Source organism: Parasteatoda tepidariorum, chromosome 4, assembly GCF_982258835.1.
Source record: "Parasteatoda tepidariorum strain Cologne lab strain chromosome 4, Ptep-v5.0, whole genome shotgun sequence".
In the NCBI taxonomy this organism is placed as follows: Eukaryota; Metazoa; Arthropoda; class Arachnida; order Araneae; family Theridiidae; genus Parasteatoda; species Parasteatoda tepidariorum.
This window is the reverse complement of record NC_141758.1, coordinates 22,618,234-22,637,442: the sequence shown is the minus strand read 5'-3', so window position 1 is coordinate 22,637,442 and position 19,209 is coordinate 22,618,234. Positions and strand designations below refer to the sequence as shown.

Here is a 19,209-nt window from a genome sequence, read left to right as displayed (position 1 = left end):
TTAACACCTTGGAAATGTAATTAGTTCAAATATTTTCAACTAATTTTACAAAGAAATCAGCTCAGTGAAAGTTTGATGTTTTGTCACTTAATTGTGCTGCTTTAAATTTATGGAATTTTTATAAGTTTTTTATTTAACCAAAAGAGAAGTCTTGAAACTTTGAATTTTAGTTTATTTGATTTTTTGAAATACATTATGAAACATAAATATTTGCTACTAGTCCAATATTTTAGAATATTCTCTTTACCATTTGTAAAAAAAGCATTACTATTTTGCCCTTTGTGTATATTTTGTCCCATTTTGCGCATCCTAAAAAATTCCATGCAAAAGTCAAACTGCATCAATGAAAACTTCTTAAAATCATGAATAATTCTGTGAACCATTCACATTATTAAATTGACTATAGTGTGATTTGTTCTTGATTGGTTTGAATTTTTTTTATCTCCTGAACTGGTGCATTAGATCGTTTAGGATGGCATTATAGGTAAAGAAATAAAATCATCGATAACTGTTTAAATCTGGACACAGCTCAAAATGTGTGTTTACAAAAATGGGCTAAGCTCAAAATGTGTTTATAAAAATTGACAAAACTCGAAGTGCGTGTGCGCGGAAATGGACAATATATGTGAATATGAGTTTGCGAAAATGGACAAGGCACTAATCGTAAACATTACAGCACTAATCATTAACATTTCAGGGTCAAGTCATGAACTTAGTTATCGTATCGGCTATGCATATTACACATGTCATTTTTCAGGCAATGCCTTTAAATTCTGAACGATAAAGTGAGTTTTAGAACTCTAAATTCCTTCAATGTCAATTTACTAGCCCTATTATAAACTTATTGTAACCCGTGGTAACCTTGTTTAAACCATTTTATATATTTTTTAAGATCTTCAAAAAGAAAAAAAATAGGACCAATGATTCATGCAAATCGCTTTAATTTAAATTTATTTGGATTCACTAGTTTTTTCTTATAAAAAAAATACTCATAAAAGGAGTTTAAAAAATGGAATCGAATGCTATGTCCATTTTCGTAAACGCCTTCACTTTGAGCTTTGCCCATTTTTTAAACTTGCATTTTAAGCTGTGTCTATTTTATTTTATTACCATCCATGAACTGCTGACTCAATTTTGGGTTTACGACTGCTAATGTTCAACTCCGTAGCCTTGTAATTTTAAAATAAAATACAGAAGACAAGAGAACTCTTGGATCAAGTATTATTTTTTATATATATAACCTTCGTTGAACATTTGAACCGATTTTGGGTTAACGACTAATGTTGAACTCCAGTAGCTTTGTAATTTTGAATCAATCCGGAAGACAAGGAAACTCCTTGATCAGAACCCCAGTTGTTTTGTTTAGTTATGGAAACATAGACATTGTGTCCCGACAGATTTAGCGTGAATCAGTCATCTTTTACTACACGGGAAATCTTCGGTCGGTGAGGGTCGAACTCTAGGACATGGTCCCAGTGCCCTACCAACCAGGCTATCCTGGTCCTTGGATCAAGTAGTGGGAGAAATTTTGCCTTCGTAGAAGTCCTTGGGGGAACTAACTGGCATTTGCATTAAATGGAGAGAGAAACTCCCCACGGGTAGCCTGACAACAAGGGGATTCTAACCCATGATCTGTCTACCACTAAGGATATTTTTTACGTCAGCACTGGACGGTTTGAGCCGGGTGCGGTGCTCGTATCGACCACCCATCTCTAGGGTTCGAACCTGGTTCACTTCTTTGGGGGGCAAACGCTCTATCCCCTCAGCCACCACAGCTCAAGTTGTGTTCATTATCGTAAACACTCGTTTCTAGCTGTGTGCAGATATAAAACTTGCCATCAAAGCTTATCATCTTACAAATACGATAGCATTATTACTTATATCTCGCAACGCTTTGCACATACTTTAGAAGTTCATCAATCTTGTAAAGTGAAAATTACATCACTAAAACCTCTATGGATTTAGACTTCAAGTAATTTATTTAACATTATGAGATGATAAAGTTTAAATATACTCTTCATATTAGATCATCAAATTTAAGCAAGTTTTTTAAAAAATATTTCTTACATTCAATTAGAAACTCTGATATTTATTCACAATTGACCTCTGGCAGAAGTCTCTTAGTTACCAATACTATACCCTGGATACCTGTGGTAATTTTTTGCATCTTTCAGTTCAGATGTTTGGGAGGTGTAGCAGATGTCCTGTATCCTGATGGATTCAGTTCAACATATTTACAAGAGGTTATTTATTTCCTGCTCCTCCTGGGCAGAAAAAAACATTAATAAAGGAGGGAAAAAAGTGTCTCGTCAAAATAAAACCACTTCTGATTATAGCTGATATGTCCGTCATGTTTATGTATGTTGTTTGCCTTTCACTGAACTCTAGAGGATATGAGCATCAATATTATCCCAAGTTTCAATGATGGCACCCTGCAATTCTGCCACAAACTGAAACTGCTGCTTCTTGGTATGCACAATTCTACTCAAAGAAAGCCCTGACGTTTTCTTTTAGATATAAGTCTGGTTAAAAGTAAGGATATGGTTTGACCCGCCCCCCTAGCAATTTGTAAATCATTAACATGATTAACTGAAATTTATTTATACGAAAAAAAAAATGATTCAAAAGCTAGTTTTTATTTTAGTAAGGCAGTTAAGTATTCTGTCTTTATAATTCACGATGTGGGAGGGAGACGAACTCTTTCGAAAATAAAACAAATGTGAAAGAAGGCGTGTTGAGCAGGATTGATACTCATTGACAACATGTCTTTGCTTAATGCTTTTCTTGGATTCTATTCTGCGAGATTGGAGTAATATGATTAGATTATGTTTCTTTGCAATAGAAGTAGTAGCTCATTTACATCGCACTAGAGCTGCACAATGGGCTATTGGCGACGGTCTGGGAAGCATCCCCGAGGATGATCCGAAGACATGCCATCACAATTTTGATCCTCTGCAGAGGGGATGGCACCCCCGCTTCGGTAGCCCGACGACCTGCACGCGAAGTCGAGTTCTTTACGATAGTTTAACGAGGATCAATACCGCACACCCTCGGTCCCTACGCAGACTGATCCAAGTGGTCACCCACCCGCACACTGATCGCAGCCAGTGATGCTTGACTTCGGTGATCTGCTGAGAACCGTGTCTTAACTATCAGTCCACTGCGGGACAAATAATTAGAAGAAAAGAATTTATTCACTTTGTTTCGTTGATCTGTTTTATAACAATATCTAATTGTAAAGTTAGAAAAAAAGGAGGAGGAAATTAAATCGTTTTTTACAAGAAAGAAATAACGTTCAAAATGGATGGTTGACTGTGTAAAGCTAATCACAGATGGCGCTAGGGGTTAAAATTCGTCGTTAAACTTCCGAGTGATTTTAACGCCCAGCTAGAAAAGTTCCAGATTGCGGTGACTTAAAATACCGTCTTCGCTTTTTAATTAGCCTATTTGAGGATACCCCCATGAACTATTAAGTTACTATCCTAATACGTGGAAAATCCGATTGCTAGATCAAAAGTTATTCAAAGCATTCGATAATATGAAGAAATTACATTTGCTGCAGGAATGTTCTGAACTCACTTCCTTTGAAAGACCAAGGAAAATGAACTAAATTGAAAAATGAAAGTATGGTACTTTTTTGTTGCTGTTGTCTTCGGCCATTAAATTTGTGGGAATGCCATCTATGGCCGAAAATTCGACTTCTACCACATCCGTTTATAGGGCTGACACATTCATATATCCATTCATTCATCAACATATAGTAATTTTGACCTGAACCAAAGAACGATCAATCCCCCAGAAGTCTAATTTGTTATGGGAACATGGAGGATTTTGTGACCCGAGCAATATAAAGTGCTCTAGTCACCATTTACTACACGGGCAGTCTTCTGGCTGCTGGATTCGAAATCCTGTTCTAACGAACGTGAGTAGAGCACTCTGCCATCCAGGCTATCCCAGCTCTTTGTTTTTTTTTTTTTTCAATTCATGTGTATGAAATTTTATTAAAAAAGTTAATTTGCTGTTAATAAATGTACATTTATTACACAGCAAATTACAATGTATTTGCTGTAATTACAAAGTAAATTACTTCCAAATTACAATCTAATTACAATTTATTACAATGTACAAATTACGTAATTTATCGTTGAAAAATAAGTATTAGTTTTAAGAATTTATTTTTATATTACAATAATATTACTTAAAACTTTTTAAGTAATATTATTAATTAGGGATTATTATTGATCATGGATTATCAATTTTAAAACCACCCTTAGAATGTTTTTTCAGGTGCGCCTCTAGTATGCACCCTACTATCCAAAAAACAACAATGTGGAAATTTCGATCAATGTCTGCTGGAAAATCCGACTTGGGCAGCCAATTTTCTCTACAAATGGCAATAAATTGATTTTTTTGTTTATCGACAGCCACTTAATTAGTCTCCCACGTTGCTGTATAATGGAAAATAAATCCTTTTTTTTCATGCCATTGTAAAAACCCACTAAATTGTCTGGGACATCTTAATTCTTTTGTTTTCTACTCTCTTTTGCTTGTGGATACCTTTTAACATGTGCTACTGCTAATATTTTTTTTTTATATCGCATAATTTTTGTATGACAACTGTAAACGAAACCAGTGGCGTACGATAGAATTAGGTGCATCCTCTCGCAAGTTTTATAAGTGCGCTCAATCGTATAAAGGATATTTAATTATATAAAATCAAGCAAAATAGCCATGATGGCTCAGAGGATAAAGCTTTCACCTTCCAATGAGGTGAACCGGGTTCGATCTCGGAGATGAGCTTGAAATTTGTAGTCTGGGTTTCCATTCTATGCGGCCAGTTCAGGCGAAAGAATTAGAGTGGTTTTTTTTCTCTGTATTATTCGAGCATTGCAATCAAGAATAACGATTGCGATCTCGAAGACGCGTGCGAGATCCTGATTGATAAGGATTGGCGAATTTTTTAAATGTAGTGCGAACATTCCCTTAAAAATCATTCTCATGGAACGCGGTTAAAAGATTCGCCAATCGGATTCCTATTAGCCAGAGAATTTTTCTCATAGAGTGAGAACCGAGCCTAAGGGTTCTATGATTTCTTTAATGGTCGATGAGTCATTCTCTGAATGAATTTAATGTTGTACCTGCTACTTTCAAACTCGAACGGTGATTTTAAAATTTCCTAACAAAGACGGAAAATAAATTTTGTTTCGTCTCAAGAACAAAGTTAAGTTGTTCTAATGACCAACATAAACTTATAAGAAGCACTTAGTAAAATCTTTATGTTATAATTCTGCAATAAATTTACAAATTACTCACGAACGCATGACCCTCGTTGTGATCTCTTGGAAACACCATATCTAGGATTTATTACTATATAAAACCTTAACAAATAATAAAAAACAAAAATAATCAGCAAGTTATTTAATTTTTGGTAAAATAAGAATTGCACATATATGTTTTCGTGCTCTAACTGTTGTTCCTAGCTTAGAATCATTAAGAGCTGATAACCGCCAATTATTGGTCACAGATACTTTTGACTTAAATATCTGTGATTTAATCTTGGTTCCTGTTCCTATCACTCCCATTAATCCTGCAGCTCTATGTGGTTCAAATGATATGTTTGTAAATAAAGGATTTCAATTAATATATGATCGAGAGCGGTTTTGTATTTGTTTGTTACAAAAGTAAAAGGTCTGTAAAATCCATTTTTATACTTAGATTGTCAATATTTTGATTCTATGTCATAAATTTCTAATGTTCGATGTGACTGCTCTATTCTAGCCACTTCGAATAAATCTTGATTGTTGTGTTATTGTTCTTCAGCTGGCAGAATATATCGGAGTAAAGCTTTAAGAAAGGCTATATGGCGGCTATAAGAAAGAAATTAGTCATCGTGGGTGATGGAGCATGCGGTAAAACATGTCTTCTCATTGTATTTTCCAAGGATCAGTTTCCTGAAGTCTATGTACCTACTGTGTTTGAAAATTACGTTGCTGATATTGAAGTAGACTTTAAACAGGTAAATATGTTTTATTAAATAGTTATATACACTTTTCGAACTTGAAAGTTTATATATTTTTTGTATGAAATTACTTTTTATCCTTTTTTATGTGCTGATAAATTTTAAGTGATACAACTGATATGTAAGGCTTAGTTTTTGTAATTGTCTTATTTAGATGTTTTTTTTATCTATACATTGCATTTTAGCAAAGTCTATTTCTTGTTTATCTTGTACACAATTTAAAGTAAAAATGATTAATTATATTCCTTAACAGGATGTATATTTTTAAAATGTGTGATTTATAGATTTTTGGAGATCAGGATAAACAATTCTGTGCTGCACTGCAAATGAAATAGTTAAGTGTATCCAAAATGTTCTATTTTTACTCATGACAGTGTTTGTTGTGGCACATGGCATGGTGATACATATTTAGAGCTTTGTTTCTAAAGCTATTTATAATTTTTTGTTGTAAAACGAATCTTGTTGCTATATTTCATGTTCAAGAAAAATGTATTAACATGAATTAAATAATATAGCTTTTATTTTGTTGGTATTTAATAAATATTTAAGCATCATTTATCCTCTACATAAGAAGAGACTTTTGAGTTAGATTAAGAGTTTTGATTAAGTATTAAATAATTTGCTATCTTTTTTGTCAACCAAATAACAGAAATCAAAAATTTTTAAAGCTTTTTTACCAATTTTGTTTATTCCTGAAGAAATTGGGAAACTTATTTCCTCTCATTACTGTAAAACCTCGATGAGAAGGACATTTCTGAGGCTGTGAAAATTAGTCTATTTAGGAGGAAGCATGGCCCTTTAGGAGAAGTGTGCTAACTTAGCAGTTTAATCAGGGTTTGTAAAGATAGGCACAGTCGAGAAAAACCTTGTGTTTCCCCCCCCCCCCCCAGATTGGGCTTTACTTGAAGAAACCTATCTTTATACCCACCAAGTGGGTTTTTTCACATTAAAGTGGAAAAAAATGAAAGAATTTTCAAATAATTTTTTGTGCTGTCAACAAACTGAATTGTCCGTTGAAATTATCAGCTTAATGTTTTATACATTAAACTTTGTAATTTTTTATACAAAATTATATGAAGTAAAACAATTCATTAATCTGATTTTAAATTAATCAATATATTAATTTTTTATAAAGGTACTAAATATGTAAAAAAAAAGTACATAATTAAAAATTTTGCTGAATGAATACATTATTTATCTATAAAACAAATTATGTGCAATATGCATAACAATAACATTCTATTTATTGCATATAATTTATTTGGATGGTGAACTCCAAAGATGCAGAGTATATCTGATGACATGAATAAGGTCCGAGAGAAGTTCAGGCAGCCATAAGAAAGTTTTTGGTCTAGCTAAATAAAATAAAAAATTGCTATAAGAGAAATTTCAGCAAAATACAGACTTTACTTTCTAAAAATATTTTGAAAAGGTTATTGCAACTTTAAAAAAAAGGAAAAAAACTGTTTTTGTACCAATGTTAGATATTTGACTAGACTTGGTTTCTTGATGTCAAAAACTGGTTTTTTGGCATGAACAAGTCAACATCTGACAAAAGTAAAAAATTTGGGCAAGTTTCTTTTTTTATTTTATTTATTGGAGACATTTTATTAGATATTTAATCAAACTACAGTGTTTTCATCATAGAAAAAAAATGGGTGAGAATTTCTCACCCTTTTTATAAAACAGGGTGAGATTTCAAAAAGTTAAGAGAGATTCTAAAAACTAAAAAAAACACAAACTCTTGAAAAAAAATCATTTCTTTAATTATAATACATTTTTAACGTCTTCTATTTTTTAAGGCATTGAATATTTTTGGTGCATCATCATATAAGATTTTGCCTTTACAAGGTTCATCTTACATTAGCACATAAAGAATTTGAACGTCTTACGTGAAGAAACCTTACCTAAGGTAAACACGTGGTTGCAGAGAAATGTGTTCTGAATGGGGTTCCGTGGTTGTGTTCAGTTGTTCGAAAAGGTTCTGAACAATAGTGGTAAATAGGGAAGCTAGATAACGGGGCAGATGTTGAAAATAATGAAAGATCCAGAAAGAAAAGTAAAATGGATTTTAATCTAAATGGCATAGTTCAAAGCTTTTTCCAAAATGCGAGAAATTCACGAATTTTGAAATTGTTTTATAAAATACGCGAATTTCTCACAGTAATAATTTTTTAATGCGAGAATAGAAAAAAATATGTGAGATTCTCGCACTGTAGTGAAAACACTGCATTATATACTATTATAATTATAATTCATTTAATTATATTTATGTTACCATGAATAAGAAATGTAGCCAAATTTATTGAAACTCTTAATTGTTTTTTTTAATAGCATGGTAATATTAGTATTTAAGATGAATATTATTTGCTATATTATAACTATTCAGTTTATGCTGTTAATATCTATAAGTTGTTAATTGTTAAGAATCTAAATATTGATTTAAATTCTTTTGTGCCACAATTTAGGCAGTTATTTTAGATTAAGTAAAACTAAAGTGGTTGCCAATAATTGTCTGATTCTTAACTTTTTTTTTAAATTCTCAATATGTTTTGTTATTATGGAATATTTGTTTGTTAGGAGCAGAATTTGAAATTCAGGCAGCCATGTATAAATTTTTGATATAAATAAATTCTTACAAAATTTTTTATTAGTAAAAAATGTGTCACTTTGCCAAATTTTTCCTCTTTAAAAAAATATTTTATGTCAATTTGTGTATTTATTAGTTTGAATTCCTTAAGTTTTAAAGTGGAATCATAAATTTAATTTAATAAATTATTATTATTTCAATATGTTTTAATTTCTATTATTTTTAACATCTATGCTCATTTATTAAAGAATTGTGTTAAACCAAATGAGTTTTTTTCTTTGTTTTTGTTAGCAAAAAGTTTTTCCAATATATAAACTTTCCTTTCTAAATGTTGTTTCAAGAAAATAATAAAAAAAAAACTAAATAAATGAGAAAAAAAAATAAGAAAATGCTAAAACTTAAAAAGAATCTGATAAAATTAATTAAATAAAAATAATAGGAAAATTATTAGTTTTTTTTATTTCGTTACACAATACAAAAGCTTATTTAAACACAAATTTTAACATTAAAAAGTTTTATTGTTTCATGGAACTAAATTTTAAGAAAAATGAATATTTAGAGTTCTCTCTAGGAATCAAAAAAAGCAGGGCGCTGCTTCTCAGAAAAGATCACTTTGTGCATTTGCCACTGTAAAAATGTATCGAAATGTGTAATATTATGTGATAACTGAGTTCAATCCTCAGCAATTTTTAAATTGTCCTCTTATACTATTTTTTGTGTATATTTCAAAAAATAGTTCTCTCTCATTATCAGAATAAAAGAAAAATTTGTAGTTTATAAAAATAATTAGAGACATATTAATAGACAATCACTGGGCATAAATGTTTTTCAAAAAAGTAAACTAAAAAAAATAATTGCTAAACAACTTAAAAGCTTTTTTTCTTTTTTAATAATTTAAACTGGAAATTATGAGTAAATAAACATTTCAAGTTGCATTTTTTTTAAGAGAAGAAGAGTAAAAATGTATAATTTTTTAAATGCGAATAAGAATTGAGGTATGTGGTATCTTTTGAATGCGAATGGCGATAAATCAGTTTTATATCGTTATTGTTAATATGAAATGTAATGTGCAATTTTTAGAACATTTGAAAACGAGTTTATTTAAATACCTTATGAAGTAGTCTCACTTGAAAATGAGAAGCAATAACTACCGAAAAGTCATTGGATTTTTGATGAAATCGGCTCTCATGAAGAGCGTCGAAAATTATAACTTAAGTTGGAAATCAGCATTATTGAATTGTGTTTTTATTTTTCAAAAACAAATAGAATTATATTTTTTATTCAGATTGCAGGCTGCAGATTGTGCACCCTTATCCTACACTAAAATTTGTGTTCAATGTCGAAGTAATTTACTAACAAAATTGATTAATCTCTTGTAATTTAATATATAATTTTATTTGTAAATTCTTCATATTTATAATAGCTTATAATTATCCTTACACCGAAATTTTTGATTTTTGACATGGCGGTTAAAACTGGATAAAACTGTCAATTGTCCAAAACTTGCCAATCTTGTACCAGATCCTTAGAATTTTCTGCACCCTTGGTAAACCCTTCAGGGTTTGTTAAAATACATCAACAGATGAATATATTGTATTTATTCAATGTTTCGAAATGAATATATTTTCTGACAAAGAATGCAAAAATAAATTTTTCAGATAAAAAAAATTGTCTGTTACGAGCATTTTAAAGGAATTGACCATAATATTCCCATTTTATTTAAAGATTTCTATTATAGACTACTTTTTGCAAAAAAAAAAAAAAACCATGTTTAAAAGTAAGGTTTAGAATTTTGAACCCATAAATTGGAAAAATTTGGCTTTATTTAGAATATCAGTTGAAATTTAAAGTGTCTAATCTTAGATATTCAATGCTTCTGCGAAGGAGTATTTCCTGATTTTTTGAATAGTTCAGTTAAAACTGTGAACTGAACTTAATGACTGAAAAATATAAATAGTTTCTGTTATCTTTCAATAAATAGAAATAAAGACTTTCTGCTATATTTAGTTTGATGAAATTGCCATAACACTTGAGATTGAATTTATATTTTAACTCATGAATTTTCACAACTCATTCAATCATCATTTGTTTCGAATTGCTGTTGTCTCTATCATGCAAAAGCGTCAATAATTTTTCAATTTGATAAATTACTGGTGGTTCCACATAGGCGTCCATTGATCTGGATTCGCCAAGAGGGGTTACGCATCTAACTCTATTGCATATTGTGAGAGTTACCCGATTTCAGACCTCATCTCCCTTCTGAAATCAAACAGAAAAATTCTAGAAATTTTTAGACCATTGGGACCAACTAAGCATTGCCATCTTGTATTTTTGTTTGTAAGCAATTGAAATTTTTTTTTTAATCATTTCATCAAAGAAACACTGAACCAAATTACGAATTTAGATAAAAATTTAACTGTAATCTTTTACTTATATGCATTTTTAATGAATTCATTAAGGGTTTCTTAGTTTTTTAAGTCTCTGCATGTTTTTCAATTCAGTATGGTGAATATTAAAGTAATTATTAAAAAATAGAATAAGGAACGCTATTAGGAATATCTTTAAAATTTATGTTGGTGTATAAAATGCATTTATGTTGGTGTATAAAATCAAGAATGGAGCCAGAAACTAGTTATTTTATCATGATTACAGTTTGTTAAAAAAATAATATTTATGATGAACTTTCAACAATGGAAAGAAAAACTTCTATTAGTGTGATATATTTGTATATATATATTTTTTTAAATAAGTGCTTGAAACTGTTTTTGAGTGCATAAAGTGTGCTTTTTTTAGTCAAAAAATCTGCCTATGCACCCTGTTTAATGAAAAAAGATGGTTTATTCTAGTTCTCCTAATTTTATTATATTTATTATTATTTATTCTCTAGATAAGGTTTTCATTTTTTTCAACTTATTAGCAACTATTTTGATGTCATTATGTTTATTATCATTATGAGAAATATCATGACAACTCAAAAAATGTTTTATGAATTATAGCTTTGTTTCAATGTAAGATCCAAAATGAGCGACACTTTAGCGTGCAAGGATTAATTTATTATTAGTTTATGTATTATTAATAATGTACTGTAATTTTTCTGAGAAAAATATTAGTGTTAATTAAATTTTAAGTCAATTATGATTCATTATCACATTTTCAGTATTATATAGTATAGAAAAATTATTTTATGAAAATTTCAGTGTCTGTAATTATATATCCTTATATTTAAATGAAAGAAAGTGTGGTTTATGTTCATCCAGGACCTCACTTGAGTGAAAAGCAAAAATATTTTTTATTTTATTTATATTTTAAATCCAATCAAAATAATAAATAAATGAATATATATTACTAATGGAGTTCCTTTCAAGCTGTCCGTGTACATAACTTGAGTGTTGTTCTCCATCCCTTACAGTGAAAAGTTGCAGTTCTGGCCAAGTTCCTGCTTTTGCTAGACCATCCAAATGTATTTCTCTCTTTCCCAATGAAAAATATAATGTTATGCATTTATTATTTTGTTTATGAGCATTTTGTAAACATAAAAAAAGCTTCAATTTAACTTCAATATTTTCATATTCAAATCAAAATTATCCAGCTAAATTTTTGTTTTCATTTTGGACAAGCAAGAATTATTTAATGGTTTTTTTGATACTGCAGAAAAGTAATTATTTCTGAAAAGAAATTAGCTAGCATGATTACAGTTTGCTTAAAAGCTATTTGTGCTAGACTTTCTAAAGAATCTATTGACTATGATGGTGGCTAGAGTACGTTCAACATCTGACAGATACAAGAAATCAAATTCCTTCTGTCAAACATGATTCAAACAGTATTTTTGTTTGGAGTGACTTTTCAGTTAATGATTATAAATTAATGACATCATGTATTGTCACTGTTGAGATATTTTTTATTACGGTGTATACAGACCAAATGATTCACAAAATTTATCATTGCAATAAGCAAGGAACCAAAACACACCTCTTAGCTTGTGATGGATTGGTTATTCATAACATATGTTTAAAAGTGACTGAGCCATTTTCCAAACCTCAAACCCATCAATCATCTGCTCGATGAGGTTTTGAGTAGTGAAGAAAGCAGTGATAATCAAATTCGCTTAGAGCGTTTGACTCTCAATGGGGTGCCCTTGATTTGAATCCCGAAGATGACTGGTTGATTTAAATTCCGCATCCAGCTCGCACCGACCACAGTGCTAACATTAAATATCTTCAGTGGTAGACGAATCGTGGGTTAGAGTCCTCTTTTCGTCAGGCTAAGTGTATGAGGTTTTCTTCTCCGTGTAATGCAAACAGGGGTTAGTTCCATCAAAAAGTCCTACAGGAAGACAAATTTCTCCCAATACTTGATCCAGGAATTCCCTTGTTTTCTGGTTTGGGTTCAAAATTACAAGGCTATGGAGTTGAACATTCGTAGCCCTAAACTGAAAATTTGGTCTGCTGTTCAGCAATAACTATGAAATAAAATATTGTGATATTTTACATTGTTTAACGTGCAATAATTTTTTTAGGTGGAACTTGCATTATGGGATACTGCTGGTCAGGAAGATTATGATAGACTTCGACCTCTTTCATATCCGGACACGGATGTGATCCTAATGTGTTTCTCCATAGATAGCCCTGACAGTCTGGAGAACATCATGGAAAAGTGGTATCCGGAGGTACGCCATTTCTGTCCCAATGTTCCGATAGTTCTGGTTGGTAATAAAAAGGATTTGCGTCACGACCCAAATACCATCAAAGAGTTGGCTAAAATGAAACAAGAGCCAGTTAAGCCAGATGAGGGTCGAGCCATGGCTGAAAAAATCCAGGCATTTGGATATCTGGAATGCTCTGCCAAAACCAAAGATGGTGTGAGGGATGTGTTCGAGATGGCTACTAAAGCTGCCCTTCAAGTAAAAAAGAAAAAGAAGAAGAAGTGTGTTATTTTATAATTAAAACAACTCTAGCTGTTAACGTGCTCTAGTATAACCATGTTACTGGGTGATTTTTTTTCAGTGACTGTTATGGTTGAAGGCAATTTTGGAAACTATTTACAATTTTTACTCTTTTTGTAAATCATTCCAATAAAGTTCTATCAAGGCAGTATTACCCAATACTTAAGCCTACAAATTGATGTAAGCTTTTATTTAAAGTACTACTCTCTTACATATTTGTGTTGTAAACGCCTGCTGTCAGATGCAATGTCAATGGTTGTCTCTTTTTTTTTATTATTATGTAATAAAACTTCAAAATTTATTTCCATTTTTTTAATATTTTGCTACTTTATTGCCTTATTCTTGTGAGACAACTAAGTACTTGTAAAGATTTCTTTGATAAATTTATGATTAAAGTTGCATTAAAATTTTATGCTCACAATGTTAAATTTATGTGTGTTTATTATTATCTTTCGTAGTTATTATTAGATGTTCATATTAAGTGTGTGTGCATGAAATAAATTTCATGTGTCTATCTTACTATTTTTCAGCTTTCATTAGGGTTGCACAACTTTTTATCAAGATAATGAGGGGAAAAAAATGTTCTTAAATGTTACTTTTTGTTTTTATTAAGACCCTGTTTATTTTTGTTTAATATAAAAGTATTTGTTACACTGAAAAAGATATTCTTACACAATACAGTAGATGAAGAAGAGAGAGATAAAATTCTTAAACTTAACAATTTAAAAAGAGGATTTCTGATTAAATCTTAAGGTGATCTTAAGGCGATTAAAGAACTTAAACGTTTGCTGTTGTTGGCAATTCCTCTTTGACATTCATTGCTCTTGCACATTCTAGATTTTTTCTTTTATTTTTGTTTTACCGGTTAGTTATTTATAAAAAGGTTTTAATGGCTAATTTTCTTTTTAGAGAACATACCACAAGTGGCAAGGCTGCTAAATCTGACCTTTACCAGAAGTATATTTCGGGCTTTAAATAATTCTATGTATCTCACTCTCGAGTGGGCTCAGATTAAAATTCTTCAAGCCCAAACTCATCTTTGGTTTGTTGACCATGCCATCAACATCAGATTTAAGTTAGAGTGGGGAAAAATAAGTCCAATTATATATGAGAATGGATATAAGCAAACCCTCCAACATTTGAGTTTAATATTTTTCGAGTGTAGAGAATTAAAACAAAATACTTTAAAGCTAATACTGGCATTTGAATTACACATTAAGACTGAATTATTCCACCTCCTATGTTGCTGGAGGTAGAATCCGGAACGTCGAAACTTCGGAAAAACCTTAAACACACATTGAATCAATTTTTAACAAATCCTTTGTGCATACTTAGAATCTATTTTCTGTCTGCATGAGTAGGATATTGAAATTATAATGATGACATCCTCATCTACCAATTTCTGATTTGAGAGATCATAATTAATTTTAAATTTCATCTGAGATATTTTTTATTGCATCAAAATGTTTAAAACAGAAGTAGGGAGATAAAAATCAAAATTAGATCTAGGATTTTTTTTTTTAGAAAAAGTATGTTTTTTTTTAATGAATTCTAGTAAGCAAAAGTATTTATTTTCTGCAAATATATAAATTTTTTTTTATATAAAAATTTAGTGCTAGAACACTAACGTTTATATAAGAATTATCACATTTGCCACCAACTTGACTAAATGGATCATGGTATATGACAATTCAGTCATTTAATAAAATTTTAGTCATATATTTGATGAACTTTTGTTCTTGATTAGGCAACTATTTTCATCGTTTTCAGCAACTATTTTGTTTATTTTTTTCTGTGGCAACCCTGTATATATAAAAGATAAAAATGCGGAGAAAACTAGGTAAGGAATAAAACAGTTTTTTAAAAGAGAAGAAAAATTATTATGAAAAAATAATTAAAATTTTTAATATTGAAAACAAATCAACGAAATGTTATAATTTTTGCGTCAGCCCCACGTGATTGTAACCACAATGTAGTGGTTTCTAGTATTGTATTAATATAGCTTAAACAATATTAATGTGTTATAAGACAACACAGCATCTTTAACATGTTTCCTAGTTTTTTTTTTCCTTTAAATTTTAATTATTTTTTTCTTGTGTTTGTGTTTTTATAATTAAGTTTTTATATACTTGCAGCTTAAGCATAGTTAATAAAATGTAAATTTTTAATTTTTCTTTGTAAATTTTTTTTTATTTAAAAATATGTAGCAGATAAAAGGTTACAAGGTGACTAAAATATGATTTTCTTAAAATCTAAATGAGATTATATATATAAGTTCTTTAAAAAAATTATTTCAGTTAGCTAATTTTTTAAATACAATTAAAATTGAAATATTAAATTAATATCATTATTAATTAAATATTATAGAAAGATACAAAATAAAATCAATAAATTAGAAACATTAGAATAAATAAAAAGTTGTTTTATAGAAATATGTAAGTGAACATGGAATGGTAATACATATCATTAACTATTTAAAAGCAGGCTAAAATGGACTAATACAAAATTTAGTTTCACAAATCGTATTCTTTTCGAATGTTTAAAATGACAAAATAGATTTTGTTAAACAAGCAGACAGTTACTTTAATACCATTTTGTCACAACTTTTTTATACTGAATGAATTACACTATTATTAAAAAATAAATCTGCATATAAAAAAAGGCCTTCTGAACATCAAAGTTTAACCCCGTCCCTCCCCCGTCAGGGGACATCCAGAGAATATTGTAGATTCTTAAGTGCGCGTACGTGACGTGACCTCTCAGCAAAAGAAAAAGAGGATTCAAAAAGGAGGCTTGGTGGTGATCCATGGCAACACCAGAAATCCTCAGAGAATTTAGTGAAATCTTAAAATTAACAACAGTAATAACTCAGAATATAGAATTTAGGAGTTTGAGTGTTCAAACATAATAGGCGAGGCATCAATTTAAAAAGAAAAAAAACATTGAAAAAAGGAAACAAACATACTGTGATGATGAAAAGTACCAGAATTTGCCCAAAGCCCATGAAAACAGATACAATTTCAAAAGGAATAGAGTTACGGCGAGGCCTGAACATATCTATATGCAGCTTTTTTGTAGTGCCATCTCTTTTATGTTAGACACCAAGGAAATTGTGAAGAACCAATGAAATTTTTTCCCCGCATTAACAACGAAATACTAAAATATCAAGCGAGTGAGCATGGGTGCTTAAATGTAAGGGATTGCAATTTTCTAGATAAAATTTCTTTTCTCATTTTGGCAGTCAAAAGCTAGAACTAACTTAGGTATAAGCTGGGCTGAAATGGAAGGTGGAAAGCGAGCTGTTATTACAAATTGACTGAGTTTTATATCTATATACAGTAAAACCTCGCTACAACAATATTTTATAGAGGGATATATTATTATATCGAGAGTTTACATACTTTGGGAACACAATATTTTTTTGAAAAATTTTAATGTTAAATCTATTTATATATACACAGAGTGTTAATTATGGTAAAATATGAAATCAGATTGGAATGCTGCACCTGTGACTTCTTAAGAGATAAAAGAGGCAATTGTAAGGTGTTGGGGTGGTGGTCTATGTACATCGAGGATGGGGTATTGAAATCTGACTACAAAAGCCATTCACTGTGGTGAAAAGAAATAAGATAAATACATAATCAGCAGTGAGACTTCTCTTGTCAGAAAAGACACAAAATATGATAAAATAAGTTTTTACATTATTTGAAAACCAATGGAGAAAATAAGGTTGAAATTTGAAGGAGGAAAAAAAAAATCATTTTACAGGGATTTGTTTCTTCAAGGAATATCGCAATATTTTTTTTTTCTATTTCCAATGAGCTGCGCAATCGGTTTTGCCGATGAGCAGACCTAGTGCGTTCTCCAGAGGTGGTATCCACTCTTTCAGGACCACCACAATGGGTAAGATACCGTTGGTCATGTTAATTTGGACGTATAGTTTCCGCCACACTAGATGGCAGCACCGAGACTCTATTTGGATGCTTAAAGCGCACTAGGAATTTAGTTTTGCCTTAAATGCCAAGAGCCAATAAGGCACTCCAGGGATATTTTACATGCCGCATAATCATACGACATGGCTGCTGAGGATTTTCTGCATCCCGAAAATCCGGTGTCTGGGCCGGGGATCGAACCCGCAGACTTGGGCTCAGAAGGCCGGCGACAAACCAACTGCGCCACCCAGCCACTTATCGCAATATTAAGAGGTGGATAACAGTAATTAATATGCAAGTTCATCGAGGCCATGAAACAATATTGTAATAGAGGGAGTTATTGTTGTATCGGATATCGTAGTAGCGAGAGTTCACTATATCTAAGTAAAATTTTTTGATTTTCCCAATTTTCTTCCTTTTTCTCTTATTTATATATGTTACCGTTAAAGTATGAAATCCGTTATTTTATAGAATACCTAGTTATTCCATGAAATAACTGATCGTGTCCGTTAAAGTGTAAAACTATCTTGTATTTCACGGTTTAACTAGTTATTTCATAGAATAACGATCTGCAGCCCGTTAAAGTGTAAAATAATCTATATCATAATCATATATCTCGCACGACAAATACATTTACCTTCCACCCCTACTGCATTCATGAATTATTCAACAAAAAATGTTTTTGTTTTAGAAATAATGTTCTTTGTAATTCCAAGTGCCATTTTAGTAATCCTTGTTGTAACAAATGATTTTCTGGTACGTTTCCATAAGGGTCTGGTTCATTTCATCGACAATCACTTCATCGACAGGCCATTTCATCGACACCACTTCATCGACAGGCCATTTCATCGACTAGGTCACTTCGTCGACAGGCCGTTTCCTCGACAGGGTTGTTTCGTCGACAGGGTCATTTCGTCGACAAGTCATTTCGTCGACAGGGTCATTTTGTCGACAAGTCATTTCGTCGACAGGGTCATTTCGTCGACAAGTCATTTCGTCGACAGGGTCATTTCGTCGACAAGTCGTTTCGTCGACAGAGTCTTTTCATTGACAGGATCATTTCGTCGACAGGGTCATTTCGTCGACAAGGTCATTTCATCGACAGGGTCATTTCGTCGACAAGGTCATTTCGTCGACAAGTCATTTCGTCGACAGGGTCATTTTGTCGACAAGTCATTTCGTCGACAGGGTCATTTTGTCGACAAGTCATTTCGTCGACAGGGTCATTTCGTCGACAAGTCATTTCGTCGACAGGGTCATTTCGTCGACAGGGTCATTTCGTCGACAAGTCGTTTCGTCGACAGAGTCTTTTCATTGACAGGATCATTTCGTCGACAGGGTCATTTCGTCGACAAGGTCATTTCATCGACAGGGTCATTTCGTCGACAAGTGATTTCGTCGACAGGGTCATTTCGTCGACAAGTCATTTTGACGACAGGGTCTTTTCATTGACAGGGTCATTTCATCGACAAGTCATTTAGTTGACAGGGTCTTTTCATTTACAGGGTCATTTCGTCGACAGGGTCATTTCGTCGACAAGTCATTTCGCCGACAAGTCATTTAGTTGACAGGGTCTTTTCATTTACAGGGTCATTTCGTCGACAGGGTCATTTCGTCGACAGGGTATTTTCATTGACAGGGTCATTTCGTCGACAAATCATTTCGTCGACAAGTCATTTCGTCGACAGGGTCTTTTCATGGACAGGGTCGTTTCGTCGACAAGGTC

The 19,209-nt window shown here is 31.5% G+C and overlaps 1 protein-coding gene across 2 annotated transcripts; it reads left to right on the top strand.

The window, feature by feature from the left end:
- The first annotated feature begins 5,568 nt into the window (after positions 1-5,568).
- On the top strand, positions 5,569-13,979 carry LOC107452056 (ras-like GTP-binding protein Rho1). Of its 2 annotated transcripts, none has more exons than XM_016068342.4 (3): positions 5,569-5,688; positions 5,821-6,016; positions 13,126-13,979. In XM_016068342.4, the coding sequence occupies exons 2-3, from the start codon at positions 5,861-5,863 to the stop codon at positions 13,546-13,548; spliced, it is 579 nt and encodes a 192-aa protein (XP_015923828.1). In that variant the 5' UTR covers positions 5,569-5,688; positions 5,821-5,860; the 3' UTR covers positions 13,549-13,979. The 2 variants fall into 2 exon arrangements, with proteins under 2 accessions (XP_015923828.1, XP_015923827.1); XM_016068341.4 differs by having other exon boundaries at positions 5,779-6,016.
- Positions 13,980-19,209: the final 5,230 nt, after the last annotated feature.